This window comes from Haliotis rufescens, unplaced genomic scaffold (assembly GCF_023055435.1).
Source record: "Haliotis rufescens isolate VD_foot unplaced genomic scaffold, xgHalRufe1.0.p SCAF_4, whole genome shotgun sequence".
NCBI lineage: Eukaryota > Metazoa > Mollusca > Gastropoda > Lepetellida > Haliotidae > Haliotis > Haliotis rufescens.
In genome coordinates this window covers 41221976-41242368 of record NW_025964112.1, presented here as the reverse complement: position 1 = coordinate 41242368, position 20393 = coordinate 41221976, and the positions used below count along the sequence as shown (strand labels likewise).

General features: G+C 39.0%; 2 protein-coding genes across 18 annotated transcripts in view; one reads left to right on the top strand and one right to left on the bottom strand.

Annotated features, from left to right (window-relative positions):
- The window catches only part of LOC124135962 (poly(rC)-binding protein 3-like), a 358312-nt gene extending 347716 nt beyond the window's left edge, over positions 1-10596 (top strand). For 10 of the 14 annotated variants that reach the window (XM_046501684.1, XM_046501683.1, XM_046501694.1 and 7 more), the window contains 4 exons: positions 274-391; positions 1278-1419; positions 3137-3256; positions 6336-10596. In XM_046501684.1, the coding sequence (XP_046357640.1) occupies positions 274-391; positions 1278-1419; positions 3137-3256; positions 6336-6588 (633 nt within the window). In that variant the 3' untranslated portion in view covers positions 6589-10596. The remainder of the gene's footprint in view (positions 1-273; positions 392-1277; positions 1420-3136; positions 3257-6335) is intronic. The other 4 variants (XM_046501695.1, XM_046501693.1, XM_046501691.1 and 1 more) reach the window with 2 other exon arrangements.
- A 1785-nt stretch (positions 10597-12381) lies between these two features.
- Positions 12382-20393, bottom strand: part of LOC124135990 (protein timeless homolog) — a 71240-nt gene continuing 63228 nt past the window's right edge. For all 4 annotated transcript variants that reach the window (XM_048381703.1, XM_048381704.1, XM_048381705.1 and 1 more), the window contains 4 exons: positions 19820-20136; positions 19253-19429; positions 16331-18438; positions 12382-15235 (listed from right to left, as the gene is read on the bottom strand). In XM_048381703.1, coding sequence (XP_048237660.1) covers positions 15114-15235; positions 16331-18438; positions 19253-19429; positions 19820-20136 — 2724 coding nt within the window. In that variant the 3' untranslated portion in view covers positions 12382-15113. The remainder of the gene's footprint in view (positions 15236-16330; positions 18439-19252; positions 19430-19819; positions 20137-20393) is intronic.

Here is a 20393-nt window from a genome sequence, read left to right as displayed (position 1 = left end):
ATTTACTAATACATTTTTGATAAAACACTCACCACTGATGTTTTACGTCTTCATGTGTATTTTTGTAAATTTTGATTTTGGATTTTCGAAAATTTATGTGAAATGTTATGAATTTATTTAAATTTATGTTCATATGTATGCTTGGAAATTGAATGTCAAAACATTTTTTGGGTTTAATGTCAGATGTTTCATCACATTCGTACATCTGTAGTCCTTGAGGTAGATTGATGCAGTACATGTGGTTGATAGAAACAGATTAATAAAGCCAAGCAGATTGATTATAATTCTCAGATGAACAAACTGGCGGGACAGCACATGGCGATGGCCCATCCTGTGCCCATGATCCCCACAGCCCAGACGGTGCTGCCCGGGGGATGCATGGCCATGAATGGTGAGAAACAACACCGAAAAAGCTAACAATTTTTTTTAACTTCAATGTCTCATTTTTATTGTAGAATTTTGTCTGATTGTGTATGGAACATTCTTTTAAAGAAGGAAATCTACAAATGAATTCTTGCTATCAATAAGAAGTTGTTAGGTCGCTGACTTTGTGTGCTGGGCCCCATTTCACAATGCGATCTTAGCGCTAAGACTGTTGTAAGTCTATGTTAAAGTATGGGAGTTACGATTGTCTTACCGCCACAATCGCTTTGTGGAACGGGGCCCTGGCCATTAGTGCCTCACTCTGGGCGTGTGGTATCAAATCCCAGATGGGACACAACCCAAAATGGTACTAGAATCTGTACTTTACAAAGAAAGTGTTATTACAAATATAACATTTGAGATAAGGAGGCTGTGGTACATCATATTTGTATTAAAGGAAGAATTTACATGAGCTACTAAGCACAACCTGATTCACTAAGAGACAGTAGGTTAGCTAAGTGGTATATGTTATCCTGTGATATTGCTGGAATATTGCAAAAAGTGGCATAAAATCCTCACTCAGCGTAAGGCCATAAGAAAATGGCTATATATGTATTTTGCCTGATTACATTTCTAGGATTTCAAACTTGGTGGGGTAGTCTAATAGTTTGCTCGTCACGTCACAGGCCTGGGTTTCGATTCCCCACATCGTTACAATGTGTGAAGCCTTCCCTTGCTGTGATATTGCTTAAATATTGTCAAAACTGAAAGCGGCGTAAAACTTAACTCATTCACTCACTCTAGGATTTCAGTGAATACATGTTTACCTGACAAAATACATTCATGGTTTATTGATATTAAAAATGTGGGTCGATGTGATGATGTTACCTCATGCCACCATTGATGCTGTTCAGGGTTGACGACGCTCCACTTTGCCCGGCCCAACAACACCGCAGCAGCAGTGCCAAACAATCAACAGACACACGAGATGACAATTCCCAACGATCTCATTGGTTGTATCATTGGCCGAGGTGGACAGAAGATTAATGAGATTAGGTAAAATTCTAAATATCATCTCATGTCCTATGTAATGTGTAAAAGATGCATGCTCCAAGAAATGACCCACCCATGCTTAAGAAGAACTTCACCCATCTGTTGTATCGTCTAGCTGAGTGTTTGCTATGCTTTTGTATCATTGTCTTGGTAATGCATTGCTTCAGTATGTATACTCAGGCCTTTTTTATGAATATTTGGTTTTATGCATAATACACAAGACAATTGCCTCCTTGTACAAAAACCTGTGATGATCCAGGGTAGAATTGGTCTTCAGAAACCTGTGCTGGTCGTAAGAGGCGACTAACAGGATCGACTTGGTTGAAGAGTGTCATCTTTTCCACTTGCGTAGATGGATGTTAATGATGTCGATCACTGGATTGTCTGGTCCAGATTATTTACAGACTGCCATCATGTAGTTGGAACATTTCTGAGTGCAGCATTAAACAAAAAACAAAACAACCTTGTACAACACACAACATACACTTTGATGAATCGTGTCTTAAGTGATCTGCGGTGGTGGGGTAGCCAAGAGTTAAGGCAATTCACTTGTCACACCATAGGTCGGGTTCGATTCCTTACTTGGTTACAATGTGTGCAGGCCATATTTGGTGTCTCCCGCCATGATGTTGTTGGAATATTGCTAAAAGTGGCTTAAAAACCTAACTCATTCACTTTATTTCCCTGATGGTGTTATGAAATAAATCAACAGACCCTTTCATAATGATTGAATGGCATCTCCTAGGAGATATTGCTACAATGAAGTTGCATCACAATGCTTTGGAGACCATTGTCACCATCAGTTACCATGACAACACTTATCTCTGCCACGAAGCTGGATAGCTCTTCTTTTTACACTCAAGACACAGCTTATTACTGTTTACAGATTGAAAAATTTAAAGAATGATTTTTGATGATAAATAGAATTTGACCCTTGTCTTCTGGAATCACACCCAGTCATCTAAGGCGCTGCAATTCGCTGTGCAGACTTGCGTCCCTTCGGCGCGCCAGAAACCTATGATTGTGGGTTCAATCCTGATTCGACCCCGATTATGTTTCTAGGTTTGTCAGCATCATACCCGTGCTCTTTGGTTTCACCGAAGTGGTAAACGTCTGAGACCAGCATCATTTTGGGCTTTCCTCCCACATTAAGCTGACACGCTGTGATATAACTGTAATACTGTTAAAAGCAGCGATAAACCCAAATCACTCACTCACTCATTCACTCTGACATCAAATATATCACGCTCGTCAACAAAAGTTTGAAACTGCTTTTATCCACTCATGTTGATATATTTGATATCAAAAGCCACACGGGGGAGATTCTCTGTATTGCATTGTAAAACTGTTAGTGCAGAGAGCACTGGTGACCCAGTAATTGCAGTTCGCTGTGCAGAGTTTTATCCCTTTGGAACGCTAGAAATCTATGATCCTGGTTCGAATTCTGGATCAACACAATTATGTTTCTTGGTTTATTGGTACCATACCGTGCTCGAGGGTTTCACCAAAGTGGTAAACATCTGACATGCCGTGATATAACTGGAATACTGTTCAAAACAGCCCTAAACCCAACTCACTCACTGGCAATACAACTTTGAACCCAGCTATCTCACTGCTTCACAAGCCAGCATAATAACAATAGCTGTAATATAGACCTCTTTGCTACAAAACCCCTCCCCAATCCACGGAACATAGCATGACACCGCTTCATTACTTGCAGGCAACTGTCGGGTGCTACCATTAAAATTTCCAATGCAGAAGAAGGATCTGCGGATCGGAAAGTGACGATCTCGGGAGCGCCAGAAACTATTGGCCTGGCGCAATACCTCATCAACACCAGGTTGGTACAGACTTCGTATTGCTTCTATTCCACCGGCCATAGGTGAATGTAGAGTATATGTGATCCAGCACTAGACTTGCTCCCAGGCTGTGCACACTCCAGCTATACGCAGGCTAATGTACAACCTGCCTCGGTAGTTCGTAGGCAGACGTGCCCATTTGGTTGTTGATCGTGGTGTTTTCCGCTTTCGTAGTTCAGGCCATGTAGCTATTCTCCACTGCATGCTGAGATGTTTTATTGTGACTACATGTGAAACTGCTGTGTTTTTTTTGTAGTTTCAAACTTTTTTATGTTGGTGTATATATTTTTTTAAAGCTTGTATTTGTAACTTATTTACATATTTATTTTTGTTTTTTATGTTTCTAGTTTGTCTTGTAAGCAGGCACTTTAACAAAAATGAACTTGATCAAATCACTCTGTATTCATAAAAGTAAAATGTGAATGTGTTTTGTTGTGAAATGTATATACTTGGAGTGACCTTGCGTATTTATTGGAGTTAGATGTAAATCATTGACTCGATCTGTACAGAGAACTGTGATCTTTTTGTTGTTTGCTCAAATATGAAATACTCAAACTATTTTCTGAATACATAATACTACACTCTTTCACTTGCAAGCAAGTGAATTGTTTCTAGTGCTTATTCAGCTAATAATCCTTAATATGCTAAAATCAAGAGAGATATTTATTCTAGAAATCTGTAATTGTTTCAACTGCTGGAATAATTTCTTTGACTGATTTAAAAAACACACACTTTACATTTACTAGAGAACAGTGTGTGAAAAGATTCAGACTTTGAATTCAATAAAAACTTAGATAATTGTTTCAACTGTCAAAAGACAAACTTAGAAATTGAAGAATACATGAGAAGTATATTAATCACTTCAACAAAATTCATGAACATGCAATTCATCTGAAACCTAATTCTATAAACTGAAGGCAGTTTTCTTAATATTTTTATACTTTTTGGATGCCTTGTCAGTTATGCTGAGTTTTATCATTTTGCTACATGTTAAGTTTTACTTTCTGCAAATTTATTCAGTTGCTTGCAAGATGATCAGATAGATCTGTAACTAAGCTTGTCATGCTTATGGTTGTTGTGCTGTTAGATGTATGTATCCATACTTATATCAAAGCTAAAGAGTATTGCTCAAAAGTTCTTTAGATCTGTGGCAGGTTTCACTGATCAGTTGTGTGGATAGAAGCATGAGTTTCTGGTAATCAGCTGTTCACCTCTACAGGCATGTTTAGTGAATGTTTTTTATCTAGAACTTAGAGACTGTCAATGTCATGCATGCATATTGCAAATTGAGATTCATGTCTTTCACGTACAACAATCAAGTCATATGCACTATTTGAGGCCTATATTGCACGCATGGAAAGACATTTTTCATATACATGTGTCATATGCATATTTCTGCAGTCGTGACAATTGTGAACCGGAATTATACAGATTATGAAATAAAGGTTGCATTTATCTTTGTCGTGTTTTTCTATCCATAACTTGAAATCAAATATTGAAATTCAAGTCCTTGCTTCGAAATAATTTGCCAAGGGGAGATAATTTGGCTGTTGAATGGATTGCCTCCCTTGTTACATGTGTGAATTTGTCTTGTACGTACTGTAGAGTTCTCATGCATTGTGACCAAGGCTGCATCACTACAGAAACTCATGCGTGGACAAATAGGACTGTTAGGAATAAAACTTACTGATATTGAAAACTATTGATAGATAGAATAGAAGCTCAAGTGTCTGGTTTTCTAGATAAGGGCTAACTTGATTGTGTCGACTACTCTCGGAATTCCCCCCTTTTCCCTGACTAGTGTTTAGCTACCTTCCAATTAATTTGTATCAGACTGCATGGTTTTGCCTTGATGTTAAGATAATAATGTTGTTACACAAGCAATACCTCTTCCAAAGCTTTCAGTAATAAAGGATTACTAATTGCCTGAGACATAACTGCTTTCAAAACCAAATTGAAATTTTACATTGCTGAAAACAAATTCTTGAGTTGAAATTGTTAAGTGTTTTAATTTGATCAGAATGGTTTGACAAAACACATTTTTATCTTTGGTAACAATGAAATAGAAATCAACAAATACTTTTGGCATTTAAAAAAAAAATTTGACATGGAAATTTGAGACAAATTGAAAGTAACTGTTTACAAGCAGCTTATATATCTTGAAACCCTGCTTTAGTTTTTTTGTAATTGTTTTTTCAGTTATTTCAAAGCATGAATTGTTTATTTTACAGGTTTACAAGCCTCCCAGCTTAATGTGTTCTTTTGTTCATATACATTGTGTTTTGCTGGATTTTATGTTTATTTTTGTGCGCTAGTTTGCCTATAGCCTGTCACAGCTGGTTTAACAAAAGATAGCTATTCTATTACATCACTTAATCCTAAATGGTGAATGGGTGCTCTATGAAAAGGATTATCTTTCATATTCAAATTAATATTAATTTTAATACATATAGAATCTCTTTTAGTTATTGATATATACAATTGCACATTCTTTCAATATACACAATATTTTTGTAAAATCACAACTAACATTTTATTTGTTTCTCTCTGCAAAGACTGCTTTTTTGGGTTTTCCTTCCAAAATTTCACTTCCAAATACTGTAAGAAAACAAAATTTCACAGCTTGCCAAGTTCTAAATTTGGCATTGACATTTCAATTTTATTCTTAAATGTCTCTATACGACAGCTTCATTCAAGTTCTTAATTCTCTACAAACCTCATGGTGCATATTTTGGATACTTTCTACCAAGTTCATTCACATAGCTTTCATGGCGCTGTCGTAACTCCCTGGCTTTAGACTCTAGACTTAGCATCGCTTTGTGGATGTTGTCCCTGGCCATACTGGCCCATTGGCATCATTTTGAATATTATCCTTTGAAACACGCCAAAAATCTGCTTCATCACTTTCCAAAAATTAACCTCCTTCCCTAGCACATTAACAGTCTTTGCAGGGCAGTAATTTTTGTGGCATTGTATGTAAATGTATGTATGTTCTTGTAGTGGTGGGTTTGTGGACTGTGTTTTTGTCTAATACTTTTTTCCCTCCCTTTTTCTCTTCAGCATGGAAATGCATAAGACCTTGACCCTTGACCCGACCTCGAACCCAACAACCTCATCCTTGACCTCTGTTCAATCCCATGCTCCCTTGGCAATTCCGCTGAGTCAGCTGATGAAACCAGTGCCAATGCTAGGCCTAAATATGGGCGTTTTGGATGCAAGTGCCGATCGAAAAAATCTCATGCCCAAAATGAGGGTTGGGGTGACAGCTAACACTATGAAGAAAGCAGAGCGACCTAAATTTGCTCCTTACTAATGAATGCTTGCTCGCTCCTGTTTTCCAGCCTGGGACCAGGCAATAATTTGAGCTAACAATAATGTACTTAACACCTGATTGGTTGATTGGACAATTGACTAATTAGCGAAATGTATTTTCGTTAAGGACAGATTGGTAGAAGGTGATTACGAGAGATTTTTTATAAAGAAATTATAAAATAATTGAAGAATATGAAATTTATATATATATTCTATATTCTTTTTCATAAAAGATATTTATTTATTGTAAAAGAAGTCAATAGTTAAACAGATGATTTAGAATGACATTAATTTAGTTTTTTATGTGGATTTCCACGTGATGATGTTATTCTTCAATCAATAGTTTCAGAGTTATTTTGTAGCGTTTGTATTATCATTTACCCATTTGCCAAATTGATTTGTTTTTTTCCCTTTTGAAAGAGTATTATCATAATCATTATCATATGTAGTACTTATTCATTTGTAATCACTCATTTCCTGCATATTATCCAACTTTTAAGAGGTATATATAATCATAAATAGTCTGTAAGCCAGTTCCTAATCCAAATGCAACAAATTGCCGATAGCTATCTGATTGATACATTCCAACATTGAGCTAGAAGTCAGCCCTGTCGGGGGTATTGTTCAGGTACAGCGTATCCAACAGACATCGTTAAATGGCCATACAGGTAGACAGAATGACACTAGACTATGACAAGAAACGCAATACTACGTTGTTAGTCTGGTCACACAGTATGCACAGACAATATTATAAGGGTATTGAAATATTCATCCTAGCATAATCGTTTTCTTCATGCAATATTGTGTTTGCAATACTTATCTTCCTTGTTTGCGGGTGTTGTTTCTTTCGTCACGATATTACATGGCTTAGGCCAATCGGCTTCTCTCTGACCCTAGATGACGGAGCAAGGGGGTGGGTGGGTGGGGAGGGGGATACGAGATTTCTATACTCGGAAACTGTGAAGATAAGGTGTTACTGAACACCCACATCATGAATCAATAAGCATCCGTTGCCATTTCTCGTCCTCCAGTCTAGATGCCGTCCTGTAAGTTTTTCATCGCAATACCAGAGGACTGGTCTGTCATTTTTGGTCAGATTGAGCTCAATCCAGTTGAATATAGTTTCTTGTTTTGTTAATGATAAAATGTGTCATAAGTTAGCATGAGAGAAGTGTGTTTTGTAAGTTGGGAAATGTTTGTAAAAGTGTCATGGGAACATTGACAATGATTTTTTATGCGAAAAACATGCCATAATTCAGAGATATAGTCTTAATTCAGCAAAAGACATAATATTGTTTCTTTGTATAATCTGATGATTGTTCCCCGGTATATCTCTTGCAGAATTTTCCCAATTTGATTATAGATTATGAGTGATTTGGTGACAAACATTTCTTTCATAAATTGCTGGAAAAAAGAGAGGATTTTTTTTCAAATTTTTGTGTCTTTTTAGGATATCGACTGAAGTGTGTGGAATGGGAATACGCTAAGTATAAGAAGGACCATGTGTAAAGAATTCATGTGAATACAGAGTCCTACAATGCTCGTGTGTGTCACTATGTCACAAAAGGGTGGAAGCAGACAAGGTCAAAATATTCCCCCAAAATAGCCAGCATTATTTGCACGTCCATTGTCTTGTGTACAGTGATGGCTTCCATCTCAGCTCAGTGGCAGTGTGGGACATCCGGCAGTGTAGGGCGCCTGTACATATCGCACAACCGTATCTGTGAGAATATTCGAAGCTCTCATGAAACAATATTTATGTGGATAATGATGGTTGACAAAAAACGATGAAAAAACAAAAAAAAAACAAATAAAAAAGAATATGCACTGTGCTTGACCATTGGTGCAGTTTGTTTACTGAACATATTGTGTGAAGTTTCGTTTGTTTTCATTTTACCTTATGTGTGTGGGATTTAGCTTCAACTAATCAGGGTTTTGTCCATGTTGGAGTGTTGACCATAGTACATGCTGTTCCAGCTAGACTGTTTGTGTATTGTTGTCTTATTATAGAAATGCAGTTTTGGTGCTGGAACCAACCACAGAGTGCTATGTTGATTTATTATTAAATTTACTCATAGCTTAACCATCATCCATATAGGAGTTACTTCCCTTTATCTCAGGGTTGTCTCCCTTAGACCTACCTGAAGGGCTCGAAGTCATATTTCTGCAACCGATTTTTTTTTCAATAGAAACAAGTCAATCTAGTCAGTTGGGGCTTCAAGCTTTCTGCTAGGCCTCTTAGTTATAACTATTTGTGATGCTGATGATTTTGTGTAAAGTATGCGTCGAAGTAGGATCCGATCGGATACAGGAATGGAATCAACATGTGAAATCCCTAGTCTTGTCTGTATTCTCTCTTGTAGTAGGGAGACTGTTTGCTACCTCATACATGTTATAATATTTTGTTTTCCCTATTATCACTTCAATATTAGAGGATCCCATCCTGTACGAACATTTGGAGCATTCTATTCCTCTCTGGCAGCGATTATTCGTCACTATAAACCATTTTGTGTCGCATTAGATTCTACCTAGCCTTTCCAAAATTCGAGAAAAGTCATAATTATTTCCATGGAGTCCCACAGGATAGTTACCTCCCTTAGTTCCCAAACCTTGGAGTGGAAAGGGCTAGCATTTCTGTGATAATTAACTGGTACCGGGAAATGTGATTTGAAGGCAGTTGTGGTATAAGGTACGTAGACACCGTGGTGATCAGCTAGGCCAAGCGGTTTATACAGTAATGTTCGAAGGAATTACACATGGATGCATTGAGTGTAATACAAATTTCAAGAAGTGAAAATATAATGATAAACAAATATATTTCTTTCTTTCTATTTTTGTTTGTTTGCTTCTTTATAAGACATCTTTGGCAGGTTATCAGTATTTTTTTTACTTTGTTTATTCATTGGAAGCCAGTATTCAAGTATTCAAGCAAACATCATGAAACAGAATTGAAATAATTCATTATTTTTTTTCCCATTTTGAATGTCAAGGATGGTGTGCAATGACAAAGTGCAATTTATTCAGTATTTTGCTGACAATGATTGTAAGTTTTAAGTGCAATGAATTTCCAATCAAAGCAATACAATTCCTTCTGTAAAGTCCTTATATAATTCTATATTTTTCTTACTGTCTGTGAACATAATTTTTTGATACAAAGTTTACACTGCAGTAATAAAAAAAAATTCTGTTGTCTTGTGAGTTGCTGATAGACTTGTATATTTGTTAGGAAAATATATTTTGAGACTTGGTGTATTTTATGGTACATGTAACATGTTTTAACATCCAGGTGATCCTATTTTCCCTCTGTCTGAATATATGGGATACTATATATAGTTTGTGAAGATATAAAGATATGTAAGACGATGTTGTAGTTCAGTAAAAAGTGATTTCCACGAGTATTATTGGAAACCTATCAAATTCTACCCATTATTCAATGGCCTGTAGGTTGCAACAGCATCATGCTATTACTGCCATAGCATACATGGTCAAGCACAGTGATTGGGTAAAGGTTGTCATGTGACCCATCAACTAGCCAATCGTGGCTCTCATGTTGGATGACCTGAATATCATTTTATTTCCCTGAAAGCAAGGTGCCCCTAAATTATTTTTTTACTTTTTCAATGACAACCTTAATCATATTTACCAATGATAAGAACCAAAATTCACAATTTCTAATGGGCTAAAGTAGATGTCATTTTCATTGCTTAAAATCCCACTTGGGCACACATTCATTATTCAGGGCCATCACATATCAAGTATTGCTACTTCAGTATTCGTCTTCTGGTCACATGACTCGGTTTGCCCACTTCACTATATTAAAGTTGAGTATACAATTATAATATATTCAGTAACTTGTTGGAAAGTTTTTTTTGATTGTTTTCATTTATAAGAAGAGTGTGGTTCACTTCGCTTTATGAACTGAACCATACTCCATGTGTATGGTATTTTCCAGTTGACAAAAGCTGTAAAAATGTGTTGCCAAAATCATGAATAAAAAAATTGAACTGTTTGAATATGACCGTTTCTGTTTCGTTTTACAATATGTTGTGCTGGAAGGATGAAGATGCTAGTCAGTGAGCGAGTTAACTGCTGTCCATGTGTATAGGTGTTTGTACCTATAGGCCACACAATATCCCAGTTCGCTCGTCACGCCGAAGACCCGGGTTCGATTCCCGACATGGGTACAATGTGTGAAGCCCATTTCTGGTGTCCCCCGCCGTGATATTGCTGGAATATTGCTAAAAGTGGCATAAAACCATACTCACTCACTCACAATATCCCAGTTGCTAAGCTGTGCTAGGAAACTATGATTGTGGTTTCAAATCCCAGGTTGAATGTAGGAACTCGATACTCTGGTGCATCATAACAAAAGATGTACAAATATGGTACTTGTTGATACCCTGCCTGGCTCTCATCATTTAAAACAAGAGTGTCTTTGTCAGTGAGGTATTCATGTTAAACTGTGGCACTGCAGCTCAGTGAGCTAGAACTGTCTAACCTGTATGGGTATGGGCACAGACAGACACACAAAGGTGGCATAAGTCACCTAGCTTAATAATGTCCCAATTCTGCTCTCATCATTGTGTTTCTCATGCACGCATTTTAAACTTAAGCTGATCACAAAAACACTTGGCTTAAAAACGGGTGGGACTTAGACTTTTTGTAAAACTGTTGCAATACATACACACTCGTATGTTGATTTGGAAGTTGACGAGGCACCAAGAAAACTTGTTTCATTTATCAATACATTTCTGAAATGAAACCTAATGAGGGAAATGGGGTTTAACATCTATAGCGAAATGTGTGTGTGCCCTCACTTGTATTGGTCCAGAGTTATCCCATTGAGATGCCATGCGCCAGTTTAACATGGATAAGACACATAATACTGACTCAAAGCCGACAAGTCAAATTTTAATCCCTTTGATGCCGAGCAGAGTACAATCTCTTAACGTCTCTTGGCATAACATGGCGAGGGAATCGAATCATTAACCTTCCGCTCTCCAAGCATCTACTAATTCGGGAACTGACCTCAAGCATGGTCACCTGAAATGAGTGACTTGGGTCTTACACAGCTTTAGCATCATTCCAGCAATGGCGAGAACTGACATGAAAAATGGGCTTCACACATTGTGGGGAATCGAACACAGGCCTTTGGCACAAGACTACAACACACACACATACATGGACACGCACACCCTGATAACAAAATACATCTAAATAATCAGTAATAAGGAGACATGGCAAAAAGAGTTGCAAACTGAGTAAAGGATTGCAATGTGAATATTAAGTAGATTTGAAAATACACAATGCATAACTTTAACACATAAACTCCTATCCTCCATCATCCAAATAATAAAGTTATAAGCAGTACACTGACATCACTACAATAAGTTTGTTTGTTTGTTTAACGCCACACTCAGAAATATTCCAGCCATTTGACTGCGGTCTGTAATTGTAAATAATCGAGTCTGGTCCAGACAATCCACTGATTGACATCATGAGCATCGATCCACGCAATTGGGATACTACGACATGCATCAACCAAGCCAGCGAGCCTGACCACCAGACCCCGTTAGTTGCCTCTAACGACAAGCATGGGTTGCTGAAGACCTATTCTACCCCGGATCTTCATTAAGGAAACAAGGGTTACTTCTGTAACAAGTACCATCTTTGGTATGACGCAGCCAGGGATCGAACCCCATCATTTCGCTTTCCAGGCAGACACTTTGTCCACTAGACCATGAAGCACCGTCCTATATGGAGCATGTTACATGCAGTTACATGAACACACAAAGATTGATAGCACTTTATTTATACCATACATAATGTATACATGACTATATAAGAGGTGAAGTACTGCAGTTCCAACAGTTACTGCCGTGGATGTATCAGGGGAAACACAGCAGAACTGTCATCACAACACCAGAACCATGTGATGCTGTGCTTGCTGTTACTACTGACCATAAATAACATGAGCAAAACAAAATATGAATTAATATAACCTAAACAATTCTGTTACTGTTATAATCTAATCTATATATAACTCCAGGTCATCAGGGATGTTGCCAGACCTGCTCAAAGGCCGTCCTTCGCCCCATGTCTGCAGCAAGTATCCCATATTGGGATGAACAAATTTCCTAATTCAATCCTGATGTTATGGCATTGAAGAGGGGACTAATATATCACTGATCACGGGACCAATATAGAGGAAGAGGATTAAATGCACAGCTTTTCATTATTGCATTGTATGCAATGTTAAAAAACATTGTTAAAATACATAAGAAAATTCCAAATTTTGAACAACATTTTCCCAATTTGCCTGCCAAGGGTACGAAGTTTAGAATCCAAGACAAATTTCTGATTCGTAGCTAAAACCTGACGAAATTGTGTGATAGGCATTTCTTAGAAGTTGACAGATGACAAGGTAGACACAATTTTATGGATAACAACTTCTTAAAACTGTAAAAAGCGACGTTTCAGTATAGATCCTTATACTGTCAGTCTTGCTTGACAACGGTATAAGGATCTATACTGAAACGTCGCTTTTTACAGTATTAAAGAAGTTGTTATCCATAAAATTGTGTCTACCTTGTAAAACCTGACGGGTGCGAATATGTGGACGTGACATTCATGTCACGTCTAAACATACCCTCATAAAATAAGATTATGGTTGAATTTTTACATTATTTAGTACATGACCTTCCTGCCATTGAATCAGTGAATGAGTGAGTGAGTGAATATTTGAACATTGTTTAACGTCACAGTCCGCAATATTCCAGCGATATATATCACAGTGATGTGTTAACAAACATGTCTGGACAAGACAAACCGGTCTCAACTGGTACCACATCAACAACAATCCAATCCATCAGGGCACGATAAAATGCAAAAAGTGACGTGACCTCCGATGGAGGTGTCCTTCACGCAGAGAGTTATCACATAAGAGTAAGATCTGATTGTAATGAGATTTTAAGGTCATGAGGGATTCATACAATCCTCCTCATGGGCAGATAATCAGCCCTAAGTCTGAAGCAAATGTCAGTAATAATTCGCACAGTGATACCGTCACGTTATTACAGTACTATCTAAAGTGACTGGTTTGTAGAGGGGTGACCTGCATTACACTGGCAACAGCCCCAATAAACAATAAGAGGCTTTAATGTTTAGTTTCTTATTTTTGCACTGAGTGCAATATTTAACTACTTCTGAAGTTAAGAAAATCTGGACTTTTTAAGAAAATCCCATTTTCAAAATCCTCCTCGTCTTAATACATGGACATCATGCAATATGCAGACATATATGTGCTGACAATGTGATCACTTCCAATGTTATCTGTACATCCATATATTACAAGATAAAGTGCAGCAATGTAAGTAAATTGTGAGTTAGTGAATGTACACGTAGTTTAAAACAGCTGTCAGCAATATCCCATCGATATCATGCCTGCTGTCTATGATTAATCCTGAACTAGGTCATCCCAGCAGCAAGCCTGATACAGGTTGAGGCCAGACTAACGACCATGTTTCACACTGAGGCAAGAGCTCAATCACATCAGACAATGATGTATGCTGCAACGTTCATCATCACTGTCGATGACCTTCTTCTTGAGAACTCTCCATACACAGCTTGAGGCCTGACAAACGTCCACGTTTCACACTAAGGCAAGAGCTCAATCACATCAGACAATGCTGTATCCTGCAACATTCATCATCAGTGTCGATGACCTTCTTCTTGAGAACTCTCCATACACAGCTTGAGGCCTGACAAACGTCCACGTTTCACACTAAGGCAAGAGCTCAATCACATCAGACAATGCTGTATCCTGCAATGTTCATGATCACTGTCGATGACCTTCTTCTTGAGAACTCTCCATACACAGGTTGAGGCCAGACACACGATCAAGTTTCAAGAGCTCAATCACATCAGTCAATGCTGTATGCTGCAACTTTCATCATCACTGTCGATGACCTTCTTCTTGAGAACTCTCCATACACAGGTTGAGGCCTGACACACGGCCATGTTTCACACTAAGCCAAGAGCTTAATCATATCAGACATTTCTGTATACAGCATCAAACATCATTGCTGTCAATGACATTGAGAACTCTCCATACACAGCTTCAAGTCAGACACATGACACAACCAAAGGCCAGACAAATGACTGAGTTGAACACTAAGACAAGAGCTCAAACACATCAGACAATTCTGTATGCTGCAACGTTCATCATCACTGTTGATGACCTTCACGAGAACTTTCCATACACAGCTTGAGGCCAGACAAATGACCACGTTTCACACTAAGACAAGAGCTCAATCACATCAGACAATGCTGTATGCTGCAACGTTCATCATCACTGTTGATGACCTTCATGAGAACTCTCCATACAAATGACCACGTTTCACACTAAGCCAGAACTTTCTTCGTCCACAGCTTGTCAGACACATGACACAGATTGAGGCCAATCACACAACTGAGTTGCACGTGAAGGCAATGACTCAATCACATCTGACAGTTCTGTATACTGCGTTAATCATCATCACTGTCGATGACCTTCTTCTTCTTGAGGACTCTCCGTAGTGGAACATGATCGTCAACATCTGAGTCGGACTCCCCAGCCGGCTGAGTCAGCAATGTGGCGGGGAAGGTGTCTGTCAACAACACAACACCACATACAACAATCTGATAACACAACCTGTACGTTTCTGCTGAACATCACCATCACAAAGAGAAAGTTTGTTGGTTCGTTGTTTAACGCCGCACTCAGCAATATTCCAGCTATATGACGGCAGTCTGTAAATAATCGAGTCTGGTCCAGACAATCCAGTGATTGATATCATGAACACGCAATTGGGATACGATGACATGCATCAACCAGGTCAGCGAGCCTGACCACCGGATCACGTTAAGTTGCCTTCCTACGACAAGCATAGTCACCTTTTCTGGCAAGCATGGGTTGCTGAAAACCTATTCTACCCCAGATCTTCACAGGTACAATGAGAAAGTATTTACCCATTATTGCTACAAAATGCAATTCAATGAATTCCATTTGTTAATAGCGGAGACAACAGGATTTGACGAGTAAAATTAGGCTGGTTCTCCACGAGACATGTTCACACATTTTAAAGAATTATTTTCAATGAAATATTTATGTCTGACAAAAAGATCTATCTTGAGGCCACCATGAGAAACTCTGTATGGTAACTTGAAGTGTAACCAGGGTTAATTGTGATGTAACATCAGACACTAAGACGTCATCATGTCTATACAGACCTCCCTGCTGGTTTTCACAAGATGGCAACTGGCCAGTCTAATAACAAATAATGATAAATATTTTTTGCAATTAAGCGAGGTATTAATGTAAAAATGGGGGTGCAAACTGTGTAAATCTGCATAGCGGACTTACCAAGATTTACGTTATTAACTCAAACACAAATAACACAAATACATATTGTAGTCAATTCTTCTTAGAAATTACATCAACAATAATAGTACAATACCACTGACAGGAATGCAACACCAGTCCCACCCATTCTATTGACAGAGTGAGCCTAATATATTTTTGGCTAATGGAAACATAAACACAGAAAAAATTGCTTGCTTAGCCAATAAAATGCCACTTAATCTCTTGCAGTTTCTTTATGTTTATGAACGAAATCATGTCTGTAGATGAATAATGTTCATGCTACATTCCAGCTTGTTTTCCAACTGCAAATATCTCCACAACAACTGTTGATGACACTCACCTGTCGCCTTGGATCCTGTGTCTCTCCTTGAGTTGATAAGAGGTTCGTCATCACTACTGTCATCATCCGAGTTGAACAGCTTCCGGGGGTCCTGTTTGACCTCCTGTGTGACCTCCTGTGTGGAATCCTGGGTTGGGGTCACAGCCAGCTGGAGTGGAGACATCATTTCTGTGTCTGACTCTGTCACGCGCTGGCGTTTCTCAGGATTCTTCACTGAAGCCAGAACCTCGTCATCACTGCTGGAGTCTTGTGGGCGTTGTCTCTTCACCTGGGATGTTTTAGCTTTGACTAATGCCAATATAGGTTCATCCTCAGAGCTGGAGTCATCAGACTTGGTGCTCTTAGATTTTGAGAACTTCTCCAAAGGTTCATCTTCACTCTCATCAACAGCTTTCTTCTTTTGCTTAGATTTAGTTGTACTTTTTGTTGTACCTTTCTTGCCCTTTGTTGTCTTTGGCGTCGGCTTAGCTTTCTGGGACGATTCATCAGTTTCATTCTTCTTCGCTGGTTTCTTGGCAGGCTTTTTCTTTGCGCTTCTTGACACAGATGACGCATTTGACACACTGTCCGAATCTACACGCTTCCTCTGAGCAGAAGTCTTCTTTACTGCTGACAGTACCTCATCTTCAGAATCTGAACCAGTTGTCTCATTCCTTTGTTTGCTTCCTGGCTTTTTCAAAGATTTTTTCTGGACACTTCCTGACTTAACTGATTCAGTGTCATCATCATCTGATATAAACTTCTTGCCCTTCTTCGATGTCAGGTTTTTCTTTTTCTTCTGCAAGGTAACCAAAGCTTCTGATTCACTGTCCGACTTTTCATTATCATCATCTGATTTTAATTTCTTACTCTTCTTTGTCATCTGTTTCTTCCCCTTCTTCTGTGGGGTTACAGAAGTAGCTTCGGAGTCATCTCCAGACTCGTCATCATCTGATTTTAATTTCCTACTCTTCTTCGTCATTTGCTTTCGCCCTTTCTTCTCCATAGTTACGGAGGAAGCTTCAGAGTCCACATCAGATCTGTCATCATCTGATTTTAATTTCCTACTCTTCTTTGTCATTTGCTTTCGCCCTTTCTTCTCCATAGTAACGGAGGAAGCTTCGGAGTCATCTCCAGACTCGTCATCTGATTTTAATTTCCTACTCTTCTTCGTCATTTGCTTTCGCCCTTTCTTCTCCATAGTTACGGAGGAAGCTTCGGAGTCATCTCCAGACTCATCATCATCTGATTTTAATTTCCTACTCTTCTTTGTCATTTGCTTTCTCCCTTTCTTCTGGGTGGTTACTGAGGAAGCTTCAGAGTCCACATCAGATATCTCATCATCTGATTTTATTTTCCTACTCTTCTTCATCATTTTCTTTCGCCCTTTCTTCTCCATAGTTACTGAGGAAGCTTCAGAGTCCACATCAGATCTCTCATCATCTGATTTTATTTTTCTACTCTTCTTCGTCATTTGCTTTCGCTCTTTCTTCTGCGTGGTTACAGAAGAAGCTTCGGAGTCATCTCCAGACTCATCATCATCTGATTTTATTTTCCTACTCTTCTTCGTTATTTGCTTTCTCCCTTTCTTCTGGGTGGTTACCGAGGAAGCTTCAGAATCATCATCAAACTTATTTTCCTGAATCTTCTTGCCTGTCTGCAAGGGCACTATGGAGGAAGTCACAGACGCAGCATCGCTGTCTGAGTCGTCTGACTTGACCGTCTGCTTTTCTTTCACGTCTGCCAAGGAGGTCACAGACGCCTCATCATCAACAGTGATCCGAGATGAATTGAGTGACTGATTGGCAAGGTGTGATGATATCTGAGTGGCAATGGAGGCTGATGGAATATCATTACTGGATTCATCCGTCTGCACTCGGTCACCTCTCACAACATTTGAGGAGTGTGCCACAGTGTCCATATCTTCGTCTTCACTACTGTCTGAGTTGAACAGTTTGTTCTGCTTCTCTGGAGACGCCCTTGTCTCGGACTGCTGAGAAACTGGTTGAGAGTCGTTGTCACTATCAGAGTCAAACAATTTAGGACGTTTCGCAGGGGGCCGACTTGAATCTTTTTCAGCCTCGGAGTCATTATTTTCACTGCCAGCAATTATCAGTCGGTTGTCATCACTGGAAACATAGCATAAGGTTGTAACTCTTCAGGACATTGATAATATGATCTGCCTTTTGACAGCAACTGGGGCGGTCGGGTAGCCCATTGGTTAAAGCGTTCGCTCATCACGCCGAAGACCCGGGTTCGAATCCCGACATGGGTACAATGTGTGAAGCCCATTTATGGTGTCTCCTGCCGAGATATTGCTGGAATATTGCTAAAAGCGGCGTCAAACCAAACTTACTCACTTTGACAGCAACTCAACCATAGAATATTACACACTACACAAGATACTTCTAGAATTTAAAAAATGGAACTGAATTTGCAGATGAAATAATTAACTAGATTAAAGAAAAGCTGCTGAAAAAACAATTCAGACAAAAGTACAATCTGTCGTTGCATGATTTGTCATGTTTGTTTGTATGTTGTTATTGCCGCACTCAGCAATATTCCAGCAATAGGACAGCGGTCTGCAAATAAGTCAAGTTTTGACCAGACAATCCAGTAATTGCAGGCATAGAAATGAACATTTTCAGTCCACTAGTCCATATAATAATAACATGTAGCAAAACCCTTAAAAATGGCAAATATCTACGAGCCTAATGATACCTTATCTATTGGGGATTTTGGCAAGGACTACAGGACTAGTGCCCCTTTTGCTGGATTGACATCATGAGCACTGATCTACTCAATTGGAATACGATGACATGCATCTACCAAATCAATATGCGTGACAACCTGATCCCATTATAACAGGCATGGGTTGCTGAAGACCTATTCTAACCCAGATCTTAATGGGTTATTTGTCATGTCTGGAAGTGGGAGCAATACCTGTCACTATCAGACTGGACCACTTTCTTAATTCGAGGCTTTTTCTTTATTAGAGTTGTCTCCCTTGCTCCAGATGCCAGCAGAACGTTGCCATTGAGTATGTTGGCGTCTTCTGGTTCCTCTCCAATATTTTCCTTCTCTGATTCCTCAGAGTCTGAGGTGTTATTGGTATCTTTTCTGAAATGGAATTGAATGGAATTTTGATTCCATTATGTAACATTGCTTATGAATACCACACGCCGGTGGCATGATCAAGCTTACCATTTGCTGGCTGCCATGAATGTGGTACAATTTTTCCGTTCGTTAATTCACAATAATGTCAATGTATATATATACATATAGACAGTTATATGTAATAAATGTCCTTTAACAAATCAAGAAGACAACGTTAATAAATATGTAAGGGGTTGGACAGTAAAATTAGTCAATTCACGAAAACCCTCGCATGTAAATCTTCGAATCTCGCACAGTCTCGTGTGAAAGTGCAGCTTGGTCTCGCACGGCAGTGATCAGTCTCCAACTAGCCCCGGACCTGTCCCTCGGTATGTCGTCTCTGCCACTACTCACCTCTTCCTCTTGTTGCCGTCCTTCCTCTGCTTGGCCAACGCCTTCAGAGCTTTCATCCTGTCCCGAGTCTTTTTCTTTTCTTCTTTCTGTTTCTGCATCTTCTCTTCCTTCTTCTGATGCTCTGCTGCTTTTCTGTCCTTCTTCTGTGATGCCGACACAGATTTTGTCTTGCGCTGTTTCTTCGCCGCCTTCTCCTTCTGAACTGGTTTTATTTTTTCTGCAGCTATAGGTTCTCCATTTTCATCCAGTTCCAGGCCATCGATGATGTTGTTGAGATCTGACACTGACAGATGTGCAGGAATACGCCAGAAAGCCTCCTAGTAAATATCAATATAGTGTTAGTGTGTGTGTTGGGGGGGTTTGCTGTTTACATCACACTCAGCAATATTCCAGCGATACGACGGCGACCTGTTAATAATCAAATCTGGACCAGACAATCCAGTGATCAATATTGTGAGCAACAATCCATGCCAAAGACATGCAATGCACCAAGGCACCTTCGTCGCCACTTATGACCAGCATAGGATGCAGAGGAGCTATTCCAACCAGGACTCCCCACTCGGCCATATTAACA